The 25,835-nt window shown below is 48.0% G+C and overlaps 1 protein-coding gene across 3 annotated transcripts in view; it reads left to right on the forward strand.

Annotated features, from left to right (window-relative positions):
- LOC125448834 (baculoviral IAP repeat-containing protein 1-like) overlaps positions 1-19,969 on the forward strand; it is a 45,655-nt gene extending 25,686 nt beyond the window's left edge. For all 3 annotated transcript variants that reach the window (XM_048524410.2, XM_048524411.2, XM_059642619.1), the window contains exons 7-14: positions 99-183; positions 1,429-1,468; positions 3,240-5,324; positions 9,883-10,059; positions 11,929-12,093; positions 14,125-14,211; positions 16,064-16,228; positions 18,755-19,969. In XM_048524410.2, the coding sequence (XP_048380367.2) occupies positions 99-183; positions 1,429-1,468; positions 3,240-5,324; positions 9,883-10,059; positions 11,929-12,093; positions 14,125-14,211; positions 16,064-16,228; positions 18,755-19,125 (3,175 nt within the window). In that variant the 3' untranslated portion in view covers positions 19,126-19,969. The remainder of the gene's footprint in view (positions 1-98; positions 184-1,428; positions 1,469-3,239; positions 5,325-9,882; positions 10,060-11,928; positions 12,094-14,124; positions 14,212-16,063; positions 16,229-18,754) is intronic.
- Positions 19,970-25,835: the final 5,866 nt, after the last annotated feature.

Genomic DNA, 25,835 nt, shown 5'->3' on the forward strand with positions numbered 1-25,835 from the left:
TTTTATCCAAAGAATGTCTTTTTTTGTGGTTATCTCTGTCAATTCGTTGAGGAACACAGGAACATCCAGCTCAAACAACTTCTGATTTTGCTTTCCAGATGCCCGTATATTCTGGCATGCGACAAGGCGGCTGGCGGAGATGTAGGAGGGGAGAAGACTCCAGAATCATCCTCCATTGTGCCGGTAATGTGAATCTGTCCGTTTTCCCCCCAAAGGGGCAGTGTCTTTCAAGGTCATGTTTGGCAGCCCCAGATGCTGATTATCGCTTGCCCCGTGCTTCCCTGCATCACGCCCTTTGACCCCGACGAGAGGCGCCAGGGTTATGTGTGACTGACCCTGACCTCAATCAGCCTTCGACAAGTTCACTCCTGCCACACATGCATAGCTGGCAAGGCCGACATTAGTTGGTCGTTGGCTGGGGGCCGAAATTGTTGGCGAGGTTGGCTGGGCCAATGAGGCAGGGCATTCAGACTCTCCCGCAGGTTGCTAACCTACTCAAGAGGGCTCCCAGTTGTATACTGTACAGGGAGGGAACCCACCCAACCCCCCAATGCTCCCACTCCCAACGTCAAAGCGTGTCAGTCCTGGCTCTATGTTGGGTACGGGCCTTGGACTCTCTCGGCTGAGGGTAGCACAGTGGTTCAGTGCTATCTTGCTGCACCAGGGGCTCGGGTTTGATCCCACCCTCAGGCAACTGTCTGGAGTTTGTGTAATCTGCCTATGTCTGCATGGGTTTCCTTCGGGTGCTCCGGTTTCCTCCCACAGTCCAAAGATGTGCAGGTTAGGGTGAATTGGCCATGCTAAATTGCCCATAGTGCCCAGGGATGCGCAGGATAGGTGCGTTAGCCATCGGAAATGCAAGGTAACAGGGATAGGGTAAGGTTCTGGGTCTGGTTGGGGAAGCTGTTTGGAGAGGCAATGTGGACTTGATGGACCAAATGCCTGCTCTCTCACTGTAGGGCTTCCATGTCTGCGCACCTTTCCCTCTCCCACTGCCAGTGATGGATTAAGTACAATCTAGAAAACTAGAGTGAGGTTTGAGCTACTGATAGACGCCTGAATTACTGAGGGGGGCTAGAGTAGAGAGTTCTGGTTTAGGGAGGTAAAATGTTGCTTAACGTTCTTACCCTGATACATTTGGAGGGGGGAGCAGCTGGGACTGTAGATATTTTCTTATCAATTGGTCCAGGCATAACACACCGTGGGAGCCGATAGAAACCCAGTCCTCCTGGCTCAGAGGTAGGGACGCTACCACTGTGTCACAAAAGCCGCTCCAGCTCCTGCTTTCTACACGTTTACGCTCTCGAGTCTAAAGTCTGTGCAGCTTGAAGGCATTTCTCACAGTGTCCCTGGAGGATCTTAGCTTGTTGTACGATCGGGTCAGGATTCCTGGAGTTCTGCGTGACAAGGATCTTCTTTCTTGAACAGGGCGAGGAAGCCGGGAAGAAGGATGATCCCATCAGTGGAGGTGAGCCTGTCAATAGGTAACAATGCTTGGGTTCCCAGTGGATCTCCAACCGATCGTTGCTGATGTTCTCCTGAAGTCTGTCTTAGATACAGTAATGAGCTGGATGGTGTGATGTGTTAATATCAGTGTCATGTGTTAATATCAGTGCCTTGACTAATGTGCTGAAGACATGGGTTCAAACATCACCCCAACAGATGGTGAAATTGGAACTCGAAGCTGACCAAACTGCAGACTCTGTCTATTGTTGTGAAACCCCTACTGCCCTTTTGAGAAGGCAGCCTGCCATCCTTAACCAGTCTGGCTTACTCGTGACTCCAGACGCGCAGCCAATGTGGTTGACACTCAACTGTCTTCTGAAATGGTCTGCTTTGTTCAAGGGGCAATTTGGGATGGGCTATAAATGCTGTCCTTTTCGAGCGACGCACCCAAGCCATTAATAAATGTCAGTACCCCAGCAGCGTCTCCGCATGCCGTGATGACGTGGACATCCATTTGGCCGAAGAGGGAAGTTTTTCACAATCTGTCGCTCAAACAGAACAGGAGCTGAATTTCGGTCAAAAGAGAGGCCGAGGCTTGGGGTCACGTGTAGGCCAGAACAGGTCATGAAAGCAGATTCCCATCCCAAGAAGGGAATCCATTTGGGCTTTCAATGATAATGCATGATCTTCACCGTGGTTACCACTGCCGAGAGTGGACCTCCTGAAGTCACCACACCACGACTGGTCCGAGCGAGAGGTCACCGTGGGCAACAAGAAAGTGGCCATTCCTCCCATCTCTCGTGCTGCGGTCCCCTGCTCCTCCATCACAACCTCTCATGACTGTTTAATCCCCCAGGCAGAAGGGAAAGCCACAGAGAGAGAGAGAGAGAGAGAGAGAGAGAGAGAGAGAGAGATAATATGTGGACCCATTCTATTGCCCAGAACTCCACAATAATGCCAACACTCCCACCCCCTATTCCAACTGAAGCATTCCCGATCCCAAGTTATTCCACAATGCCTTTGGAAGAGCTTTGGAAGTACGTTTCGGCTATGAAGGGTGATGGGATGCTATTGGGCTGTGAACAGTGCTTTCACAATGCAGCTCTCTCTATGCTGCAGCAGCAAGAGAGTAGGCCATTCAATGAGATCATTGGCTGATCTGGCTTTGAGCCCCCAATATTCTTTCACCCCCCTGTTTACCTCCGCCTAAAAAAACATCGAAAGATTCTGCATTTGGAGGAAGGGAACTGCAAAGGCTCACAACCTTGTGAAAGATACAAATGGTTTCCCAATCTCTGTTCTAAATGGGTGCCCCTCAGGTGACCTCCCTCTTTCTAGATTGTCCCAGAAGAGGAGCTATCCTTTCCACATCCAGCTGGTCAACTCCCCTCAGGACCTGAAGAGTTTCAATTAAGTCAACTCTTTTCCCTCCAAACTCTAGAGGATACAGACTGAGCCTCTCTGGCCTTTCCCTCATAAAGCTTTTCCCTTTTTTCAGGTGGTAAACCTTCTCTGAACCACATCCAATGCAATAGCGCCCTTCCCTGAGCACAGGGGACTAGCCCAGTACACAGATCTCAGCAGTGCTACATACACCTCCCTAACCTCTTCCATGCAACCGTGCTTGCAATAAAACATAGAATTCTATGAGTTCTCCCGATTGCATGTTGTTCCTGCATGCTAACCTTCAGAAATTCCTGCACAGACCCCTCAGCTTTTATCGCTTGGCATGTCACATATTGACCTGCCGCAATTCTTTATCTCCAACTGGGTTTGACTTTTTATCTTAACAGAGAGCCTGCCCAGCGAGGAGGACTGGGCTGAGACTGTCAGGAGGATGAGGAAACGTTTGCAGGAGCTGTACCGCTCGCCAGAGTTCCACACCGACTCCTTCAACAGCTGCATTCCCGTCGAGCTGGGCACGTGCTATGCGGAGCCGCGCCTGGTGCTGAAGGACCTCAAGGACAGGGAGGTGCGCCAGCTGGCCTTCCCCGAGATGCTGCGCGACCTCCACAGGGTGACCCTGCTGGAGGGCGAGGCGGGCATGGGCAAGTCGGCCCTGCTCAGGAGGGTGGCCATTCTCTGGGCGTCTGGCCGTTGCCCCCTGCTGGCCCGCTTTGTGCTAGTGCTGCACGTGTCGGTGACACAGGGCGGCTGGGGCTGGGAGGCAGGCACTGTGTGGAGGGAGCCCTCCCTCAGGGAGCTGGTTTCCCGGCTGGGCGGCCGCCTCCTGGTCTTGCTGGACGGCTATGGGGAGGCCGAGCCCCTGCCGGCTGAGGACGAGCTGGTCCGCGCCAACCACCGGGGCAACGCTGCCGTCCTGGTGGGCCTCAGGACAGACAAGGCTGCTGCCGTCCGCCAGTTTGCCGACGCCGTGGTCTCTATCGCCGAGTTCCCGCTCTACAGCTCCATACGACTTCTGAAGATGAAGTTCGCCCACGACACGCCACGGCTGCGCAAGTTTATCTATGACGTCGGCTGGTCTGAGACGCTGAGGGCGGCCCTGAAGACCCCGCTGTTCACCCTGGCCCTCTGCCAGCACTGGGTGAGGGAGCCGCTGGACATCGGCCTGAGCTGCGTTTCTCTGTTCCGCGCCTTCCTGGCCTACGCCGTGCGGCCCAAGAGCCGGGGGGAGCGAGCAAGGCGAGCTCTGGAGGCCTGCGGAAGCCTGGCACTGTCCGGGTTCCTCGTCTCCCGCTATGAGTTCTCCGACGAGGATCTGCTTCGGGCTGGGGTGGACGCAGACGGCGCCCTGGGTCTCGGCCTGCTGAGCAAGTTCACCGCCCAGCGCCTGACTCCCACCTTCAGGTTCCCCCACGTCTCCTTCCAGGAGTATCTGGCAGGCAAGCGGCTAGGTGGCATCCTGGGGTCAGAGCTCACCGCTGAATGCGAGGAGGGGTCCTCCTCCCTGGGCCGGGTCCGTACCTTCCTGGAGGTCTTCACACGCTACTACTACCTCCTGGTCTACGCAGCTTCGTGGTCCAGCAAGGCAGCCTCGCTCATCGTCACCCACCTCCTCGACATGACCCAGAGGCCTACGTCTTTCGACTGCTGGGCTGATGCTAGCCCTGCCCTGGTGCACCATCCCGACTTGGAGTTGTACAGGGATCTCTTCACCCAGGGCTCGCAGATAATGGACTCTGAGGAGATGTTACATCTGACCACCAGCCTTGTGCTGGATTTTGTCTTGTCACTGACCAATGCGGAGACCAGATCCTCCATCGCCTCTGTCGTCCTGAACTTCCTGACTGGGAAACATTTGCAATTAGATGTCACTGAGCTTCACCAGAGGAAAATACTCACTTTTCTAAAGGTGTACCCTGAAACATTGACCGTCCTCAGCCACCTCAAGATCTCATTAACTGGGAAAAAGAGATCGGCCACCACGAGTTATTCCGAAATGGCGGAATGCATGAGCAATCTGAGCATCCCAAAGGTGGAGGAGGATTATGTGACTGCGTTCCAGTCACTGGAACAAATATTCCTGACCAACCAGGCAAAGGAAGAGGAAATAAGCAGCTTCTTTGCTCTCAGCAGCCACAATATCCCAGACTCTTTCATGGAGAACTTGGCTTCAATCCCCGCTCGCTACAAGGTCCCGGTCCTCAAACTCCACATCTGTTGCGTTGACGCCTTCCAGGACCGAGATTCTGAGCATCTGCTGAGGCTGTGCTCCCTCTCCGACCGCGTGGAGCTCGCCGTCTGGGACAGTCTCGGAGTTCTTGGGCAGATGGAAGCGGCCGTCTCGTCGTGCGGCGAGCACTTAAGGGCGCTGACCCTGCACCGGACCGTGTTGAGCCACAGAGAGCAGGAGCTGGTCACCGCGATGAACGCCCTTGAGTCATTGGACCTGATGTTTCCCAATGACCAAGCTCCAGGTACTGATCAACGGCATTGATGTAGCACCAGGCACTGCAGTGTCACCCAGATCAGAATGAGCCACTGGGGGATCTGCTGGGGAGATGTTCTGAATAGGTGACTGTCATTGATGTCTACTTATCTTTTAAAATAACGTGACAGTTGGTTAGAGTAGCTCGGATGGCATGAGGGATACTTGCCTTCATCAGTTGAGGCATACAATTTAAGAGCAGAGAGTTGATGCTGGGACTATATGAAGTAGCGGCTCGGCTACACAGCTAGAGCATTGGAACCAACTTTGTAGGGGAACTGTGATGGCGATGGAGTGGGTGCATAGGAAATGTGCCAAGATGTTGGCTGGTCTGAATAGATTTACCAGGATGTTGCCTAGTAGGGAGAGATTTACCAGGATGTGGTCCAGTCCGGAGAGATTTACTAGAATCGTGCCTGGTCTGAATAGACTTCGCAAGATGTTACTCAGTCTGAACAGATTTACCAGGATGTTGCCTAGTAGGGAGAGATTTACCAGGATGTTGCCTGGGCTGGAAAGTTTCAGTTATGAAGAGGGATTGGACATACTGATGTTGGTTTCTTTAGAGCAGAGGAGATTGAGACTGGACATGATTGAGATATGTAAAATGATGAGAGTATTGACAGGTTAGACTGGAAGAAACTTTCTCCTTGGTGGAGGGATCAATGACCCAGGGGGCATAGATCGAAGGTAAGGGGAAGGAGCTTTCGGTGGTGTGCGAGGATAAACTGCTTTTCACCCTGCGGTTTTTCCCAGAGTTGGGGACTCAATTACTAGGGGTCATGAGTTCAAAGTGAGAGGAGGAAAGTTTAAGGGAGATATGCGAGGAAAGTTCTTTACACAGAGTGTGATGGGCGCCTGGAACGCGTTGCCAGCGGAGGTGGTAGACACAGACATGTTAGCATCTTTTAAGATATATTTGGACAGGTACATGGATGGGCAGGAAGCAAATGGACACAGACCGTTAGAAAATAAATGACAGGTTAGACAGAGGATCTTGATCGGCGCAGGCTTGGAGGGCTGAAGGGACTCTTCCTGTGCTGTAGGTTTCTTTGTTCTTTGTTCTTTGATTGGTAGGAATCTGGGACCCACTTGATCACATTGAAGGGGTATTTAGATGTGTACTCGCCAGGCCACACAAGTGCTGGGAAATGGGATTAGAATAATTACGGGGTTGTTTCTGACTGGCACAGACTCAATGAGCTGAAGGCCCTTTTTCTCTTTTGTAGACCCCAATGACTCTTTGTCATAATGCCAGTTCTGCCAATCGATTGCTATTTGAGAAGCCTTGGGCAGGTTTAGCCACTGATGCCATGGGAGAGATAGGTGCCCATGTTAAATCTGGGACAGAAGGCCACCCGAACATCAGCTTTTGTGCTCCTGAGATGCTGCTTGGCCTGCTGTGTTCATCCAGCTTCACACTTTATTATCTAGGTCACAATCTGTTCTTGTTTGTCGGTATGTTACTTCATAGCTAATGAGGTGCCACTGCAATGCAGGGCAAACATGTCTGTGGCGTGTGTTTGGAACTGTAGCTCAGAGTCATCAGACTAGGGAGTCATGGAGAATGGTACCTGAGATAATGGGAACTGCAGATGCTGGAGAATCCAACATAACAAAGTGTGAAGCTGGATGAACACAGCAGGCCAAGCAGCATCTCAGGAGCACAAAAGCTGATGTTTCGGGCCTAGACCCTTCATCAGAGAGGGGGATGGGGAGAGGGAACTGGAATAAACAGGGAGAGAGGGGGCGGCGGACTGAAGATGGATAGAGGAGAAGATAGGTGAAAAGGAGAGTATGGGCGGGGAGGTGAGGAGGGGACAGGTCAGTCTGGGGAGGACAGACAGGTGAAGGGGGTGGGATGAGGTTGGTAGGTAGGAAATGGAGGTGTGGCTTGAGGTGGGAGGAGGGGATAGGTGAGAGAAAGAACAAATTAGGGAGGCGGGGACGAGCTGGGCCTCCTCCCTCCCCCCCATCCCAGGCTCCAAGATGACTTTCCACATCAAGCAGATGTTCACCTGCACATCCGCCAATGTAGTATACCGCATCCGCTGTACCCGTTGTGGCTTCCTGTACATTGGGGAAACCAAGTGGAGGCTTGGGGTCTGCTTTGCAGAACACCTACGCTCGGTTCGCAAAAAACAACTGCACCTCCCAGTCGCAAACCATTTCCATGCCCCCTCCCGTTCCTTTGACAATATGTCCATCCTGGGCCTCCTGCAGTGCGACAATGATGCCACCCAAAGGTTGCAGGAACAGCAACTCATATTCCGGTGGGAACCCTGCAGCCCAATGGTGTCAATGTGGATTTCTCCAGCTTCAAAAACTCCCCTCCTCCCATTGCATCCCAAAACCAGCCCAGGTCATCCCCACCTACCTAACCTGTTCTTCCTCTCACCTACCCCCTCCTCCCACCTGAAGCCGCACCTCCATTTCCTACCTACTAACCTCATCCCACCCCTTTGACCTGTCCGTCCTGCCCGGACTGACCCATCCCCTCCCTACCTCCCCACCCATACTCTCCTCTATCCACCTATCTTCTCCTCTATCCATCTTCAGCCCGCCTCACCCTCTCTCCCTATTTATTTCAGAACCCTCTCCCCATCCCCCTCTCTGATGAAGGGTCTAGGCCCGAAACGTCAGCTTTTGTGCTCCTAAGATGCTGCTTGGCCTGCTGTGTTCATCTAGCCCCGCACTTTGTGAACGGTATCTGGGTGTTTTGTGCAGGAACCAGTCACAACTCTTAGGAATGGGGTCCTGTATTGGTTCAGGGACATATGAGAGTAATTACCAGCGAGGCACTGAAGGATATCCAGGGGGCTACAGTGTGGGAAATTTGCAAATTGGTCAGCAGGTTTGATGTTTATTACCCAAGGGCCCAAACAAACTTTCCAGGTGAAGAAGAGCTTTACCTGCATCGCACTCAATCCAGTTTAGTACAGTACGGAAACAGACCCTTCAGTCATCCCTGCTGACCAGATATCCTAAATGGATTTAGTCCCATTTGCCAGCATTTGGCCCATATCCCTCTAAATCCTTCCAATTCATGTACTTATCCAGATGTCGTATAAATGTTGTAACTGTACCAGCGTCCACCACTTCCTGCGGCAGCTCATTCCATACACGCACCACCCCCTCTGTGAAAAAGTTGCCCCTCAAGCCCCTTTTCAATATTTTCCCTTACACCTTAAACCTATGCCCTTCTAATTTTGAACTCCCCCACTTAGGGGTAAAGACCTTGGCCATTCACCCTATCCATGCCCCTCGGGATTTTACAAACCTCTGTAAGGTCACCCCTCAGTCTCCGACATTCCAGGAAAAATAGCCCCAGCCTATTCAGCCTCTCCCTGTAGCTCAAACCCTCCAAACCTGGTAACATCCTTGTAAATCTTTTCTGAACCCTTTCAAGTTTCACAACATTTTTCCCATAGCGGGGAGACCAGGATTGAACGCAATATTCCAACAGTGGCCCAGTCAATGTTCTGTACAGCCATGACCTCACAATTCCCATATTCAATGCACTGACCAATAAAGGCGAGCGACTAAATGCCTTCTTCACTATCCTTTCTACCTGTGACTCCACTTGCAAGGAACAGCTGCATCATTGCTCCAGGGACTCCGGTTCGATTCCAGCCTCGGGCAACTGTGTGCGTGGAGTTTTCCTGTTCTCCCTGTGTCTGCATGGGTTTCCTCCAGGTGCTCTGATTTCCTCCCATGGTCCAAAGATATACAAGTTAGGGTGGACTGGCCTTGCTAAATTGTCCCGTAGTGCCCAGGGATGTGTGGGTTAGGGTGGATTGGCCGTGCTAAATTGTCCCGTAGTGCCCAGGGATGTGCGGGTTACGTTGGATTGGCCATGCTAAATTGCCCCATAGTGCCCAGGGATGTGCGGGTTAGGGTGGATTGGCCGTGCTAAATTGTCCCGTAGTGCCCAGGGATGTGCGGGTTAGGGTGGGATTGGCCATGCTAAATTGTCCCATTGTGCCCAGGGATGTGCGGGTTAGGGTGGGTTGGCCGTGCTAAATTATCCCGTAATGCCCAGGGATGTGCAGGCTAGGGTGGATTGGCCGTGCTAAATTGTCCCATAGTGCCCAGGGATGTGCGGGTTAGGGTGGATTGGCCGTGCTAAATTGTCCCATAGTGCCCAGGGATGTGCGGGTTAGGGTGGATTGGCCGTGCTAAATTGTCCCATAGTGCCCGGGGATGTGCAGGCTAGTTGGGCAAGGTCAAAAGTCACACCACACCGGGATAGAGCATAGCCCAACGGGTTCATTTGAAGACACAAGCTTTTGGAGTGTGATTTTTGACCTTGTCCACCCCAGTCCAACACCTGCACCTCCACATCAGGCCAAGTGGGTGAGCCATGGGAAATGCAGGGTTACAGGGATAGGGTAGAGGCAGTGGGTCTGGGTTGGAGACTCTTTGGAGTGTTGGTGTGGGCTGAACGGCCCACTTCCACACTGTACGGATTCTACAATGATGTTAAGACACACAAAGTGTGCGTCTTCTTCTGGCGATGAACTAACAGGGGAATGTCTTTGTGGTAGAATACCTGCTGAGCCATTTGGACAAGTTGGAACACCTAAAAGAATTCACGATCGACGTGCAGACTGGTTCATCGCTAAGAGTCGTCGACCAGATTTCCGAGGGCTTGGTGAAACTGCGGAATGTCGAAAAACTCATTCTGTCTGGAGTTAACTGTGCACAGGGTTCTTCAAAACTCGGTAGGGCCCACTCCCGAATGCTAAACTGGTCTGGTTGAGCAGTCGAACAAACATGAGCTGCCACTGTGGCGCATAAGCAAGGCAACAGGAATATCGAGATAGGAGGAGGCCATTCAGCCTCGAGCCTTTTCCCACAAAATGCCATGGTTTCTCCTGCGTCGCTTCTCGCGGCATGATCCTTTGGTCCAACTTGTCATTGCCGACCGTGTTTCCCAAACTATGTTCACTGGAGCATCGGAGGCTGAGGAGTGACCTTACAATGGTTTATAAAATTGTGAGGGACATGGATAGGGTGAATAGCCAAGGTCTTTTTCCCCACGGTAGGGGAGTCCAAAACTAGAGGGCGTAGATTCAAGGCAAGAGGGGCAAGATTTAAAGGGAACCTTGGGGGTAATATTTTCACACAGAGGATAGCGTGTGCATGGAATGAGCTGCCAGAGGAAGGGGTGGAAGCTAGTACAGTTACAATATTTAAAAGACATTTGGACAGATACCCAGGCAGGAAAGGTTTAGAGGGATATGGGCCAAACACATGTAGATGACATTAGTTTAGTTTGGGATTAAGGTTGGCACGGATGAGTTGGATGGAAGGGTCTGTTTCAGTGCTGTGTGGAGAAAGATTTAACAAAGATGTGAAAGGCAGCTTTTTTACACAGATAGTGGTTTGCATGTGGAATGAACTTCCTGAGGAAGTAGCTTGTGCCACAATCGCAAAGTTGAGAAGTCATTTGGATCAGTACATGAATAGGAAAGGTTTGGAGGGATATGGGCCAGGAGCAGGCAGGTGGGACTAGTTTAGTTTGAGATTATGCTCGACATGGACTGGTTGGACCAAACCATCTGCTTCCTTGCTGTAGGACTCTGTGACTCTATAAAATAGAGGCCCCTTCAAGGAAATTATTGAGGGGATAGTCAATGGGTTAAAAAATAAATGAGGGATTAAGTGGTTGCCTCTCAGAGTTGCCTCTCCATGGAGAGATAGAATCTATGACTTGGAACAGAAACAGATCAGCTGTGATCTTATAGGATGGCAGGGCAAAAATCTGTCTCTAATTCACATTTTTTAAGCACTGGCATCAGTATTATTGGCCAGTGATTGTCAGTAACCTGTTAACAAAGACCTTGGTACATTTGTAAAGAACTATATCTGTTCGCATTGTTATGGACCAGACCCCCTCAAAGCAAATTAAAAAGGTAGGCTAGACCCTAACTTGTTCTCGTTTTAATGGTAAATGTGAAATGCTGTGTTCCAGCTGCAATGCAACTGGTCAAACAAGACAATGTTCAATGAAACACAATTTATTTCAACACTGTAGTAAAAATACAACCAAAGAAAGAGGAATTTAGAATAACTTAACACTACTGGAAAACTTAACAGAATAATTAACTGTTACTAATTAATTGTTCCAATATAGTAACGTCACATAAACACACTCCTTGGCAAAAAGCCAAACTCAGTCATAGATTCTCAAGTGCAATCCTCAAATCCAGGAGGAATAAACGTCAGGAAAAAAATTCAGAGAGGGCAGCATCCAGGAGATATTCACTGAAGCTGCCAACTCTTTTCAGACCCTAATAGCTTCTGCTCATAGCTAAACCAAAAAGCTTAAAATGTACCAGAAAGCCCTGGTCTATGCAAGCTGGCCACACCCTTCCAAGCTGCTTCTATTGTCCCAATTATCCTCAAAAAAAACCAAGGCCTCAGAAGCTGTTCACTTCCCGAGAGAAGATCAGAACCTTTGCTTTACAACCTCCCTTCAAGAGAAAACTGGGACAAAATAACCTGGAAGCAACAGCAGTGTCATGTCAATCTTGACCTGCTCCAGTTTCTGTTTCCATAGCTCACGTGTGAAATGTTCTGCCTTGTAGCTTGCCTCCTCCGGAATTTCCCACAGCTCCGGGTCTTCCGCCTGAAGACCAGAAGCTACTTCCCAGAGTTTGAGGACCTCAGCAAGGCTTTAACATCGTGCTCACGTCTGGAAGAACTGGCGCTAACTGATTTTCACCTGTCTCCGACAGAAACTTCAGCGTTTGGTAAGAGAACTAAGGCCTCAATCCAATGCCCCTATTTGTTCTCCCCCACCCTGGAAGGGGGCCTTATTTTGGGAGGTGGTTTAGGCATCGCACATTGCCCCACATTGTTGATCTTCATGGTAGAGGGTTCAGACAGTGTTTGCAAGTAACAATTGTCATACACTCAACTATTTATCCATTTAATTCAAGCAAACGCTTAGAGATACACACTCGCAGGTTAATAGCTGCAACTTATGTACACTTAGAACCTCACACAGACAAGAATATGCACATGCAGAAATACCCATAAAACTGCACATGCCAAGCAACAAATAGACCTAGATATACATAAACATACAAAGAAACACTCCAATGCATATCCATTGACAGATGTATTTTGAGATTTGAACACATGGACAGGCCAAAGATCATGAAGGAGCATTAAAATGTCCATCAACATCAGGTCATTTCAAACAGGAAGTGAAATTTAGAATAAATTAGCTATTTACAGAGTCTATGTGGAACAAAATCTACGGGCTACATCAGGCTGAGGGATCTTTTGTCTCATCTACTCCCCCACCAAAGATGGCCTTGATTGCAATGAAAATCCCTTTGATACTCTCCTTCATCATTGCTACCTGCTGCTAGACGACCCAGCACAAATGTTTAAGCACCCCTTCTTAGCGCACTCCAATACTGACACCACCCATAGGAATAGGCAATAAATGCTGGGCCCAGCCAGCGACACGCATGCCCCATCCTGAATCAGGAAAGAACATGCATCCATACCTTTTGCTTTGCCTATTCCATGTTGGAGCAAAGTTCATATTCCTTCATAAACACACCCCTCACACAAACTGTCACACAAACTCACATACAAACACTCTCATGCGTAATCTCACACACATTCGCACGCACACACACAAACATGCTCACATTCACAAACACATGCAAACATACTCTCACACATATGTAAAAACACTGCCGCACACACACACTCACACAAACATGCAAACTCACACAGACGCTCACACACACAAACACACACACTCTCTCTCACATAAACACTGTCTCTCTCTCTCTCTCTCTCACACACAAACACACACACTCTCTCTCACGTAAACACTGTCTCTCTCTCTCTCACACACACACAGACACACACACACAAAGAGTCTCACTCACGCAAACACACATACACTCTCACACTAACATGCACACACACGCACACAATCACATGTATACACACTCTCACTCATACACATGCACACACAACAAACACACAAGCACAGATTCACAAACACACCCCACACACAAACTGACAAACACTCTCATTGCATAATCTCACACACATTCACACACACACTCACAAATATGCTCACATTCACAAACACATGCAAACATACGCACACACATAAGTAAAAACACTGCCGCACACACACACTCACACAAACATGCAAACTCACACACAAGCTCACATACCTAGACACACTCAGATGTGCAAACTCGTGCACACGCACACTTGCACACAAGCTCATACACGAACTCACGCACAAAGGCGTACTCACACTCACACATTCACACACACACAATAAGTCGATGCGTATTCACGCACACATGCCCACAGATATCCAGGGCAACGCATACAGTGGCAAATATACCGGCACACACGCAAACTCATGTACGTACACAGAAGCCTGACATGCAAAGGCACTCAAACAAGCACTGACATTGAGTGCATGCATTTTGAAGGGCATGCACACACACTTGCACATGTATGACATGTATAGACAAAGACACATATCCATTTACATTACAAACACACAAATACATGCTTATACGCATAGTCCTAACACCTTTAAGGAGAGACTGGATAAAGGAGAAAGGTATGGAAGGATTTGCTCACACAGGGGAGCCAAGGATCTTAAGAGGGTGTGGGAGGGACTGGGGTGAAGCAGGAATACCTGTACGGAGGGGTACAGCTGAAATGCCTGATTCTGTGCTGTGCTATTTTTCCTGTGGGGAAACTGACCCTCTGCTCCCTCTGTTTTCCAGTGGCTTCACTGAGTGAACTCCAGAACCTCAGAGTATTGGAAGTACCAGGCATCAGCTTTTCCAACACAGAGGAAACAGAAGCTTTTAGTAAGTTGCTTTTGTTCTGATCTGCTTTGGTCATCAGTGGTTTGACGCAGATTAATCTATCAGAATCATGGGGGAGAGGTGATTTTTGATGCTTTCTGCTCTCTAAACCTATTCATTTTTCTCTTTTCCATCTTAATTTAGTCCTTTCCCCCACTTCTGATTTTCAAAGCCCTTCAGGGGCAGCAGATACATGGGAACACCACCCCCTGCAACTTCCCCACTGAGCCACTCAACTTTCTGACTTGAAAATGTATTGGCCATTCCTTCAGTGTGGTTGGGTCAGAATCCTGGAACTCCCCTCCCTAATGGATTATGTGAGTATCCCTACACCTCACTGAACTGCAGCGGTTCAAGAAGACAGCTCACCACCACCTTCTCAAGGGGGCAGTTAGGAATCGGCAATAAATGCTGGGCCCAGCCAGCGACACCCATGCCCCATCCTGAATCAGGAAAGAACATGCATCCATACCTTTTGCTTTGCCTATTCCATGTTGGAGCAAAGTTCACATTCCTTCACCATTCCCTGGTTTGGCACATCACTCCAGAATTCCTGATTTGATTTCTTAAGGGCTATCTTAGTCTAAAGCCTTTAGTTCTGCTTGTATATCCCCATCTGTGTGTGCCTGTATTTTTATTTCTGCGTGGTGGTATCTGTATTTCTAGTATTTTTCTGTGTGTGCGCGTATGTGTGTGTGCGCGTATGTGTGTGTGCGCGTATGTGTGCGCGCGCGTATGTGTGTGTGCGCGTGCGCGTGAGTGTGTGTGTGTGTGTGTGTGTGTGCGCGTATGTGTGTGTGTGCTTGCGTGCACTTTGGTCTGTGTGTACTTGTCTCTGTGTGCATTTGTGAATTTGTGAGTATACTTGTGTGTGTGTATATCTGTGTATATTTGAGCATGTGTATGTATTTGAGTATGTGTATTTCTGTGTATATTTGTATGTTTATGTGTATATTTGTGCATGTGTGTGTCTCTGTATATTTGTCCGTGTGTATATATGTCAGTTTGTGCATGTGTGTATTTCTGTGTATATTTTTGCATATGTGTTGTGTGTTTTTTTTGTATGTTTGAGCATCTGTACATGTATTTGTGCGTGTGTGTGTATTTTTGTCTCTCTTTGTGGGTGTGTGTATATTTGCATATTTGTGTATTTGTGTGCACATGTTTGTGTGTGGGTGTATTTGGTGCATGTGTGTGTGTATTAGTGAGTGTATTTGCATGTGTGTGTATTTGTGCATGTGTGTATTTACATGTATGCATATTTATGTGTGTGTATATTTATGTATGAATTTATACGTGTGTGTATTTGCACATGTGTATTTGTGCCTGTGTGTGTTTGCACATGTGCATGTGTATATGTATTTGTATGTCCTGTGCTTTAATGATATGGTGAAAGAAATAGAGAAAATGTCAAAGAGAGATGCCAAATGAGGGAACTAAGTGAAAGAATTTAAGTGAGGGGGTCGAGTGAGGCGGATAGGGGTTCAAGTGAATGAGTTTAGTGAGAGAGACCAAGAGAGTTGTGTAAGTGAGGGTGTTGAATGAAGGTGTTGAGTGAGAATGCCAAGTGAAGGAGTTGAATGAGGAGGTCAAATGAGGTGACGAATGAAGAGGTTTGGTGAGTAGATCAAACAAAGAAGTCAAATTGCAGGTATTGAGTGAGAAGCTAGTAGACTAATTACATTGTCCAGGAACAGCAAAGGCTGACCTGAATTGGTGTGCAAATTCAGAGGAGGTGGACCTGATTGCACAGATTTGAGAAAGAGAGCAAGGGGTATCATCCAGTTCAGGTAGGAAAAAACGTGTTGGTTTTGAGCAATTCTTCACCCAGACATGAATTTTACTCCCTTCCCAGCTCGTGCTGTTGGCTCTCTTGCACTGCTGGAAGTGTTTCACCATTGCTACAATGATGGGATGATCACTGCTGCCCGCCCACTAACTCGACAGTTACCGAACCTGCAGCACCTCAGGGAGCTTACCATCAAAAAGATCATGGATGACCAGAGTCTGCTAGAGCTAGGTGAGTCTGCTGATAGAGCGTTGAACGCTTCTGTAACAACCATAAAAGTAGCACCTCTGAAATAGTGCGGAACCCCTTGAGATGTTTTCACAAGCGCCACTGTTGAGCAACATCAGTCCTGAGTTGTGTTGGGTGATATGCAAATGTTTGACCAAATGCTCTGTCAGTGAGGATGATCTCAGAAAAATCTTCAGTGAGGAGACAAAAAGAAGCCGAACAGTTGGAGGAAGGATTTTCAGAGATCGGGGCCACGGGCAGCTGAACGCACGGGCACAAATTGTGGAGTCATTAAAATGCAAGTATCCCCAAGGGGCCATCATTGGAAGTGCACAGAGGACTGTAGGGGCTGGATGACGTTAAAGAATCAGGAGGGGATGTAGGGACTGGAGGAGGTTACACAGATAAGGAGGGGTGTAGATGCTGGAGGAGGTTACAGAAATAGGGACAGGTGTGTGGGCTAGAGGAGTTTAGAGATAGAGAGGGGTACGGGGACTGGAGGACGTTACAGAGTTAGGAAGAGATGAACGGGCTGGAGTGGGTTACGGGGACAGGGAGGAGTGTAGGGGCTGCAGGGGTTTTTAGAGATAGGGAAGTGTTTAAGGGCTGGAGGGGGTGACAGAGATAGGGAGGGGTGTTAGGGCTGCAGGGGGTGATGGAGATAGGGAGGGGGTGTAGGCGTTGCAGGGGGTGACGGAGATAGGGAGGATTGCAGCAGCTGGAGGAGGTTGCAATGCTAGGGAGGGGCTAGAGTGGGGTTACAGAGACAGGGAAGGGTAAGGGGCCTGGAGGAGGTTACAGAGATAGATAGCGGCGTAGGAGCTGGAGGAGGTAGCTGCTCCAAATCCGAATTTGAAATCTGGGATTGAAAGCTCTTCTCTGTGATGGTGACTCTTAAACTATCATCAATTTGTGTAAAATCCCGTCAGGGCTCAATATTGCCCTTCAGCGAGGAGAGCCATCCATCATTTAGGTCTGGACCAACACTTGACTGCAGTCTAACAGCGATGGAGTTGATCTTGAGAGGGCTGAACAGTTCAAGAGGGCATCGAGGGATGGCAACAAAATGCCTCAACTGTTCAAAACAAAAATGGAAGAAAAGTCCTCCTCTGCTTCATGAGTTGAATCAAAATGTCACTGCCCTTAAAATATCACTATTCTGGGACACATTTGCAATTCCTGAGAGTTGGTCCCTTTGTTTACTGAAAGATGTCATTTTGTTGGAGGCAATTCAGAAACGGCTGGCTAGGACGATCCCTGGTAAGGAAGGATTGTTTCATGAGCAAAGGTTAAACATGTTGGGGCTGTACTCACTGGAGTATGAATCGTAGAATCGTCCAGCACAGAAACAGACCCTTCGGCCTAACTTGTCCATGCGAACCAGATATCCTAATCTAATCTAGTCCCATTTGCCAGCATTTGGCCCACACCCCTCCAAAGCCTTTTTAAATATTGTAATTGTATCAGCCTCCACCACTTCCTCTGGCAGCTCATTCCATACACGCACCACCTTCCTTGTGAAAAACCTACCTTTTCGATCCCTTTTGAATCTTTTCCCTTGAACCTATGCCCTTCACTTTTGGACTCCCCTACACCAGGGAGAAAAGGACCTATGCTATTCACCCTGCCCATGCCTCTCTTAATTCTGATATTTTTATAAATGAGATTCTAAAACAAAATATCCCCAGTCTCTCCCTATAGCGCAGACTCTCCAACCCTGGCAACATCCCTGTAAATCTTTTCTGCACCCTTTCAAGTTTAACAACATCTTTCCTATAACAGGGGGACCAAAATTGAATGCAGTATTCCAAACGTTGCCTGACCAATGTCCTCTGTAGATGCAATATGACATCCCAACTCCTGCACTCAATGCACACACCAATAAAGGCAAGCATACCAAACACCTTCCTCACCGCCCTGTCTACCTGTGACTCCACTTGCGAGGAACTATGAACATGCACCCCAGACTCTCTTTATTCGGCAACATTCCCCAGGTCCCAACCATCAGTGTATAAGTCCTGCCTTGATTTGCGTTATCAAAATGCACCACTTCATATTTATTTAAATTAAATCACACTGAAACATATCAGATTCATAAGAGGTTGAAGGGTCACTGCAGAGAGGTTGTTTCTCCTCATGGGAGAGTCAAGGACCAGAGGGCAGAGTCTCAGAATAAAGGGGGTGCCAATTTAAGACTGAGATGAGGAGGAATTTCTTCTTTCAGAGGGTTGTGGGTCGTTGGAACACCTTGCCACAGAGGGCTGTGGGGGCAGAGTCCTTGTTTATATTGCAGGCTGAAATAGATAGATTCTTGATCAGTCAGGACTCAGGATTATGTGGAAAGGGAGGAGAGTGAGGTGAAGAAGGTTGGATCAACCAGGGTTGTGAATGGCGGAGCAGACTTGAGGGGCCGAATGGCCTACTCCTGTTCCTATTTCTTCAGTCTTACGTATCTTAACTCATTTCTTACCTGTTAATTTTCTTTCCAAATCGTATCGCACCCCCATACCCACCCCCCCACCCCCACAGCAAAAATGGCTAGAAACGGTCACCTTCGGAAGCTGAATGTCCTGGATCTGAGCTTGAACGAGGAGCTCAGCGACCTGGGCTGGAGGGATTTCTTCCTGACCCTGGATAACGTGAGTGAGCTGAGGGAGCTGAATATTTCCCGTCTGTACACCAACCAACTGAAGCCCCAGCCAGACACATTCAAGGCCTTTGTGCAGTGTGTCTCTCGGCTCCCGGCCCTGGTGACCATCCGCATGCTGAGCTGGATGTTGGATGCCATGGACTTCAACATGTTCAACTCCATGAAGGAGAACCACCCCCAGTCTCGCCGCATGCGCCTGTGGTGGCAGTGGGCTCTCCCATTCTCACCCATCATCCAGGCCGATGAGTAGAAACAGTAGTGGGGGGTTTGGCTAATTGGGAGGTGCACCATGCAAGAGGCTGCTTCCTTCCACTCCCCTCACCATCAACCCACAACCTTAAAGCTGGCTGAAGAACCTCGAACCAGTGTTAACATGAAAGATTAGCTGTGATCTTACTGAATGTAGGGCAGCCTTGAAGGGCTGAATGGACTCCAACTATTCTTATATTTGTAATGTTTTTAAAATGATATAACAGTGTTGTTTTTCCATTGCTACTGTAATGAAAGATGTTTGAATTGTATATTAATGTCATTTGTTTTACACTTCCGATTTTAATCTAGTGGCATATGGGTCTTTGTCCATTCTTGGGATGGGTTAAATAATTAACTAGGTCATTATTAACTTAAGGGAACCATGACTTTTAACCTATACCTGTTTTGTGGAGCATTAATGGAAGTTTGTTTATATTTTATTTTGAAGAGAGATAATAGGTCAAAGAACAGATGGAAAAGGCATTAGATTGCAGCTGTGATTAGAATAAGATGGCCGTTTCTAGCCATTTTTGCCTTGGCGGGGTGGGTGATAAGATTTCAACATAGAAAAGCCTTGAGCTTGGAAAACTTTCAGGCATTTTAAACAGGATGTGACTGAAGTCAGACGGAAGTATTTCCTCTCCTGGAAAAAGGAGATTGTTCAAAGCAGTTAAGGATGCATTGGTTATTGGAAGCTGAGAAAATCTAAGCTCTCAGTCATGTAAGTGGGCAGGGTAAAAGGCCCTGCAACTCACAGGACCTGACCTGTTAGCGAAAAGAAACTCCTCTGATTTTTTGAATAACTGTAATGCTGGAGATAGGATTTTGTTTTGTCACGTGTTATCCTAGTTTTACCTGTTTTGTTTTGGTTTATTTTGTTAATAAACTTTTATTATAAAAAGTAAATCTGCAGTCTTGATTGCATATGTTTCAATGAAAGATTGCCACATTGAACTATGGAAGAAACAAAACATGATCTATGCAGTCAGACTTCATTCTAGGACTTTAGAAAAACAATTCTTAGCATGTGGAGATTGGTGGCTGAGCCATGATCCATCCCTAGTTTCGACTTGAGAAGGTGGTGCTGAGTTGCCTCCTTGAACCTCCTGAAGTCCATGTGCTGGAGGAACACCCATGTGGTGACGTTCAGGAAAGAGTTCCAGGATTTTGACCCAGTGACACTGAAGGGATGCTGATATATTTCCAAATCAGGACAGTGAGTGGCTCAGAGGGGAACTTGCATGTGTTCCCGTGTATTTACTGCCCTTGTCCTTCCAGATCGTAGAGATGTGAGCTTGGAAGATGCTATCTCTAGATCTTTGGTGAATTTCTTGTAGCTGGTACACACTGCTGGTACTGAGTGTTGGTATTGGAGGGAGAGGATGCTTGTGGATGTGGTGCCAGTCCAGCAGGCTGCTTTGTCCTGGATGGTGTCGAGCTTCTTGAGTGTTGTTGGGGCTGCACCCATCCAGGCAAGTGGGGAGCATTCCCTCACACTCCCAACTTATCCCTTGATGGTGGACTAGCTTTGAGGGGTCAGGAGGTGAGTTACTTGCCGCAGGATTCCTACTATCTGACCTGTTTTTGTAGCCATTGTGTTAATTTGGTGGGTCTAGTTCAGTTCCTAGTCAATGATAACCCCCAAGATATTGATAGGAGGGAATTTGATGATAGTAACACCATTCAATGTCAAAGGGCAATGATTGGATTCTCCATTGTTTGAAACAGTCATAGCCTGGTATTTGTGTGGTGTGAATGTTACTTGCCACTTGCCAGCCCAAGCCTGGGCATTGTCCAGACCTTGTTACATTTGGACATGGACCGCTTCAGCATCTGAGGAGTCATGAATGGTACTGAACATTGTGCAATCATCGGCGAACGTCCCCATTTTTGACCTAATGATAGAGGGAAGATCATTGATGAAGCAGCTAAAGATGGTTGGGCCTAGGACACTACCCTGAGGAACTCCTGCAGAGATGTTCTGGGACTGAGTTACCACTGACCTTAAATAGGGAAGTTAATGACCACAGGAGAAACCCCATTGCAAGATATCTCAGCAAAAAACAGTGTGATATTAGGAGGTCTCATTTGCACAGCAGGAAGATGAAAACTCTTGAGTAAGGATGGTCCTTTCTGTCAGACTAGGGATAGTTAGAGAATTCTCTTCCCTCCCTAGCCTTCACAATCAACCTCAGGTAAATCAGTTCTGAATTGAAAGGATACTTTGAAGAATGCCCTTCCTCGACAGAACAATAGATACAGTAACTATTACAAATTAACTGTTCCAATATAATAACATCCCATAAACATACCCTTGGCAAAACACAAGTTCAGACACAGATTGCATCACATGCAAGTCCCCAGCTTTTGGTTGTAACTGAAAAAGGGGGAAAAAACTTGCTTCCACTTCTTTGAGACCCCAGCAGCAACTGCTGAAAGCTAAACCTAACATCCCAAGTTCTGTGATAGTAGGAACTGCCAATGCTGGAGTCTGAGATCCCTAGTTCTGTAGCGGCTCGACCAGACCCTTTCAAGCTGCTTCCATTGTTACAACTTCGAACAAAAACACCCAAGGCTTCACAAAGTTCTCATCTCCTCATAGACTACTAGGCACCAGACCCGTAATCTCTATCTAAAAGAAACCAGCATAAAGCACACACCGATGGACCAAGGATTAGCAAATGGAGTTTAATCGAGATAAATGTGAGGTGTTGCATTTCAGTAAGACAAACCAGGACTCATGCACGTAATAAAAACAAAGAAACCTACAGCACAGGAACAGGCCCTTCGGCCCTCCAAGCCTGCGCCGATCAAGATCCTCTGTCTAACCTGTCATCTATTTGCTAACGGTCTGTGTCCATTTGCTCCCTGCCCATCCATGTACCTGTCCAGATATATCTTAAAAGACGCCAATGTGTCTGCGTCTACCATCTCCGCTGGCAACGCGTTCCAGGCACCCACCACCCACTGTGTAAAGAATTTTCCACGCATGTCTCCCTTAAACATTCCTCCTCTCACTTTGAACTCATGACCCCTAGTAATTGAGTCCCCCACTCTGGGAAAAAGCTTCTTGCTATCCACCCTGTCTATACCCCTCATGATTTTGTAGACCTCAATCTCCGTCTTTCTAATGAAAATAATCCTAACCCATTCAACCTCTCTTCATAGCTAGCACCCTCCATACCAGGCAACATCCTGGTGAACCTCCTCTGCACCCTGTCCAAAGCGTCCACGTCCTTTTGATAATGTGGCGACCAGAACTGTATACAGTACTCCAAGTGTGGCCGAACCAAAGTCCTATACAACTGTAACATGACCTGCCAACTCTTGTACTCAATATCCCGTCCAGTGAAGGAAAGCATGCCATATGCCTTCTTGACCACCCTATTGACCTGCGTTGTCACCTTCAGGGAACAATGGACCTGAACACCCAGATCTCTCTGTTCATCAATTTTCCCTAGGACTTTTCCATTTACTGTATAGTTCGCCCTTGAATTTGATCTTCCAAAATGCATCACCTCGCATTTGCCCGGATTGAACTCCATCTGCCATTTATCTGCCCAACTCTCCAGTCTGTCCAAATTCTGCTGTAATTTCTGACAGTCCCCTTCACTATCAGCTACTCCACCAATCTTAGTGTCATCAGCAAACTTGCTGATCAGACCACCCACACCTTCCTCCAGATCATTTACATATATCACAAACAACAGTGGTTCCAGCACAGATCCCTGTGGAACACCACTGGTCACAGGTCTCCAATTTGAGAAACTCCCTTCTACTACTACCCTCTGTCTCCTGTTGCCCAGCCAGTTTTTTATCCATCGAGCTAGCACACCCTGGACCACATGTGACTTCACTTTCTCCATCAGCCTGCCCTGGGGAACATTATCAAACGCCTTACTGAAGTCCATGTATATGACATCTACAGCCTTTCCCTCATCAATCAATCAATCAATCAATAATGGTGGGGTCCTGGGGAGTGCTGCCAAACAAAGAGACCTTGGGGTGCAGGCCCATTTTTTTGTTGTAGATAAAATAGTACCAAATAAAATCTAATAGTGAGTCAAACAATTTATTTAACAAAAGCTTTTGGGAGAAGCAGGGACCTCACCTAACTTCTCGACTGCTACAAACAGTTTATATACACCAGCGCACAGTTCTTCAGACATATGCAGTTTGTATTGTCTAGACTCCAGACGGGCCTGGTCTTGCTCGCAGCTTGTCTTCATGCTGTCAGCCACGTACGCAGTTCTCCTGCCGCCAACCTGCCATCCAAGGCTTTGGCAAACTGTGGTTTACTTACTCCTTCAGTGCCCCCTTGAGGTCAGAGTCATGAGTCCTCATGGTCTCTAGACCACTTAAAGCCACACTTATAGTGTCTCCGTGTCACCCATCAAGGGGCGCTCAGCAGTCTGTGTGCACCCTTGCACTTGACATAATTCTCGTGGTCAAAATTTTACAGCATGAGTTAAAAATGGGCATAACAACACAGCATGAAATTACAATAAGCATATTGAAAGCATGAAGCAAATATGACCCCCATGAGCCACCCAGAAACCAGCCGAGCCAACCGTCCCCATTCTCGGGGCCTTGCCTGAAGTTATCGAGCTGTTTTGATATCTCGCTAATGACTTGGGAGAAGATATAGGATTCATCAGTGACATGCATAATGCATTTGCCCCTCACAATTGTGCATACTCCACCCTGCTGGGCTAACTGGTAATCGACAGCACACCGGGTCTGCTGTGCAGAGAGTCTTAACTTGGCAAGCTCCCGATTTACAACATCTAACCCCTTTGTCGTGCTGTTTCCCAGGATGGTCAATCCACAGACAAGATAGTTCCTACTTTTAGTGGTCATGACTCCAGCTGCTCCCCCCAGAGACAGGGCCCCGAGGAACCCGCAGCCAAGTGAGGACCGGGTCCGTCCAGTCTGCACAGAATTCTTCGCTCATGGCTCGGGTCATTATCTTCCTATAGGTGTGTCATCTCTGGGGGCATGGAACGGTAAGTGGTCCTATAGTCCCCACTGCAAAGAGGACTGGGAGGGTAGGCATGGTGGTTGTCCATTGAGGAGGAATACAAAGCCATTCTTGGCGCGATAGCATCTGACCTCCTGGTTATTTTTCTGCATGAATTGTTTGTACAACCAGCTCCTTGGCTAGCTAGAGTTTTCACCTGATCCCATCAGTTGGTAGGTATCAAATGGATATGTCCGGGTGGCTGAGCTAACGTGTCCCATTGCACTGTCCATAAATAAACTGTCTACCCGCAGTTACATTTGAACAATTTTGCTCATCACAAGTGCATCTAAAGAGACCGTTGTTCACTTGGCAATGCTGGCGGGAGCACTGCATCTGCACACAGGAGGCATCCTTAGGGACTAGAGCGTATGCGCATGCCCATCTGTGTCCAGAGGAGCAAAGTGGGTTCCTTAGGGGGTTTGAACACGTCGGCAGACTTCATCACTTACTTACTCCTTCACTTTGAAAGTGAAGTCACAGGTAGACAGGATGTTGAAGAAGGAATTTGGTACACTTTTTAGTCAGTGCATTGAGTATAGGAGTTAGGAGGTCATGTTCCAGCTCTATGGGACTTTGGTTAGATCACTTTTAGAATTGTGCATTCGGTTCTAGTCTGCCCACTGTAGGAAAAGTGTTGTTAAGTTTTAAAGGGTTCAGAAAAGATTAACAAGGATGTTGCCAGGGTTAGATAGTTTGAGCTATAGGGAGAGGTTCAATAGGCTGGGGCTATTTTCCCTGGAGCATTGGGAGGTTGAGGGCTGACCTTACAGAGGTTTATGAAATCATGAGGGACATTAAAAAGTTGAATAGCTAAGGTCTTTTCCTCAGGAAAGTAGAGACTAAAACTAGAAGGCATAAGGTTAAAGTGAGACAGGAAAGATTTAAAAGTGACCTGAGAGGCAATTTTTTCACACAGAGGGTGGTGCATGTATGGAATGAGATGCCAGAGGTGATGGTGGAGGCTGGTACAATCACAATATTTAAAGGGCACCTGGATAGGTACATGAATAGGAAGGATTTAGAAGGATTTGGGCCAAAAGCTGTAAAATGGGATTAGGTTAATTTTATATAACTGGTCAGCATAGGCATGTTGGACGAAAGGGTCTGTTTCCATGCTGTATGACTCTGTGGCTCTTAAAGCCACGCTGTTGACACAGCTCACAGGATTTAAAGGACATCATAGGCTCTGGAATGTTGCATCATTCGACCTTTCCGACCGCCCCTACCATCTTCCTTTGAGACACTGCTCAAAGCATATCCATGCTGTCGGTCACATCAGGTGGGGTTAATGGCAAGCTTTGCTTCTTAGCTTTCTCCTGGAGCACCTCAGCATGTTGTCTCAAGCTGACGGCGCTATAAAAACGCAGGTTGTTGATGTTGTATTTTCTGATTGACACCACACTGGTGAGCAATCAGATGTTCTGCCCCGACCACCCCCACCAGGGTTCGCTGTTTGCCTCTGACAGAAATCTTCACAGCTACTAGGAAACAATGTGATGAAAACTCAGCATCAGGGAATCACAGAGTGGCGGGCAGAGGCTGTTACCTGTTGTGGCCCAGTGGCCCTCTCCAAGAGCAGCCCAGCCTGTCCCCATTCCCCTTCCTTTCACTGCAGTTCGCTGATAAGCAGCATATTCCAGACTTACAACAAAAATCCATCCTACTCATCTTCATCTGATGTCCCT

The sequence above is a fragment of the Stegostoma tigrinum genome, chromosome 45 (assembly GCF_030684315.1).
Source record: "Stegostoma tigrinum isolate sSteTig4 chromosome 45, sSteTig4.hap1, whole genome shotgun sequence".
Classification (NCBI taxonomy): domain Eukaryota; kingdom Metazoa; phylum Chordata; class Chondrichthyes; order Orectolobiformes; family Stegostomatidae; genus Stegostoma; species Stegostoma tigrinum.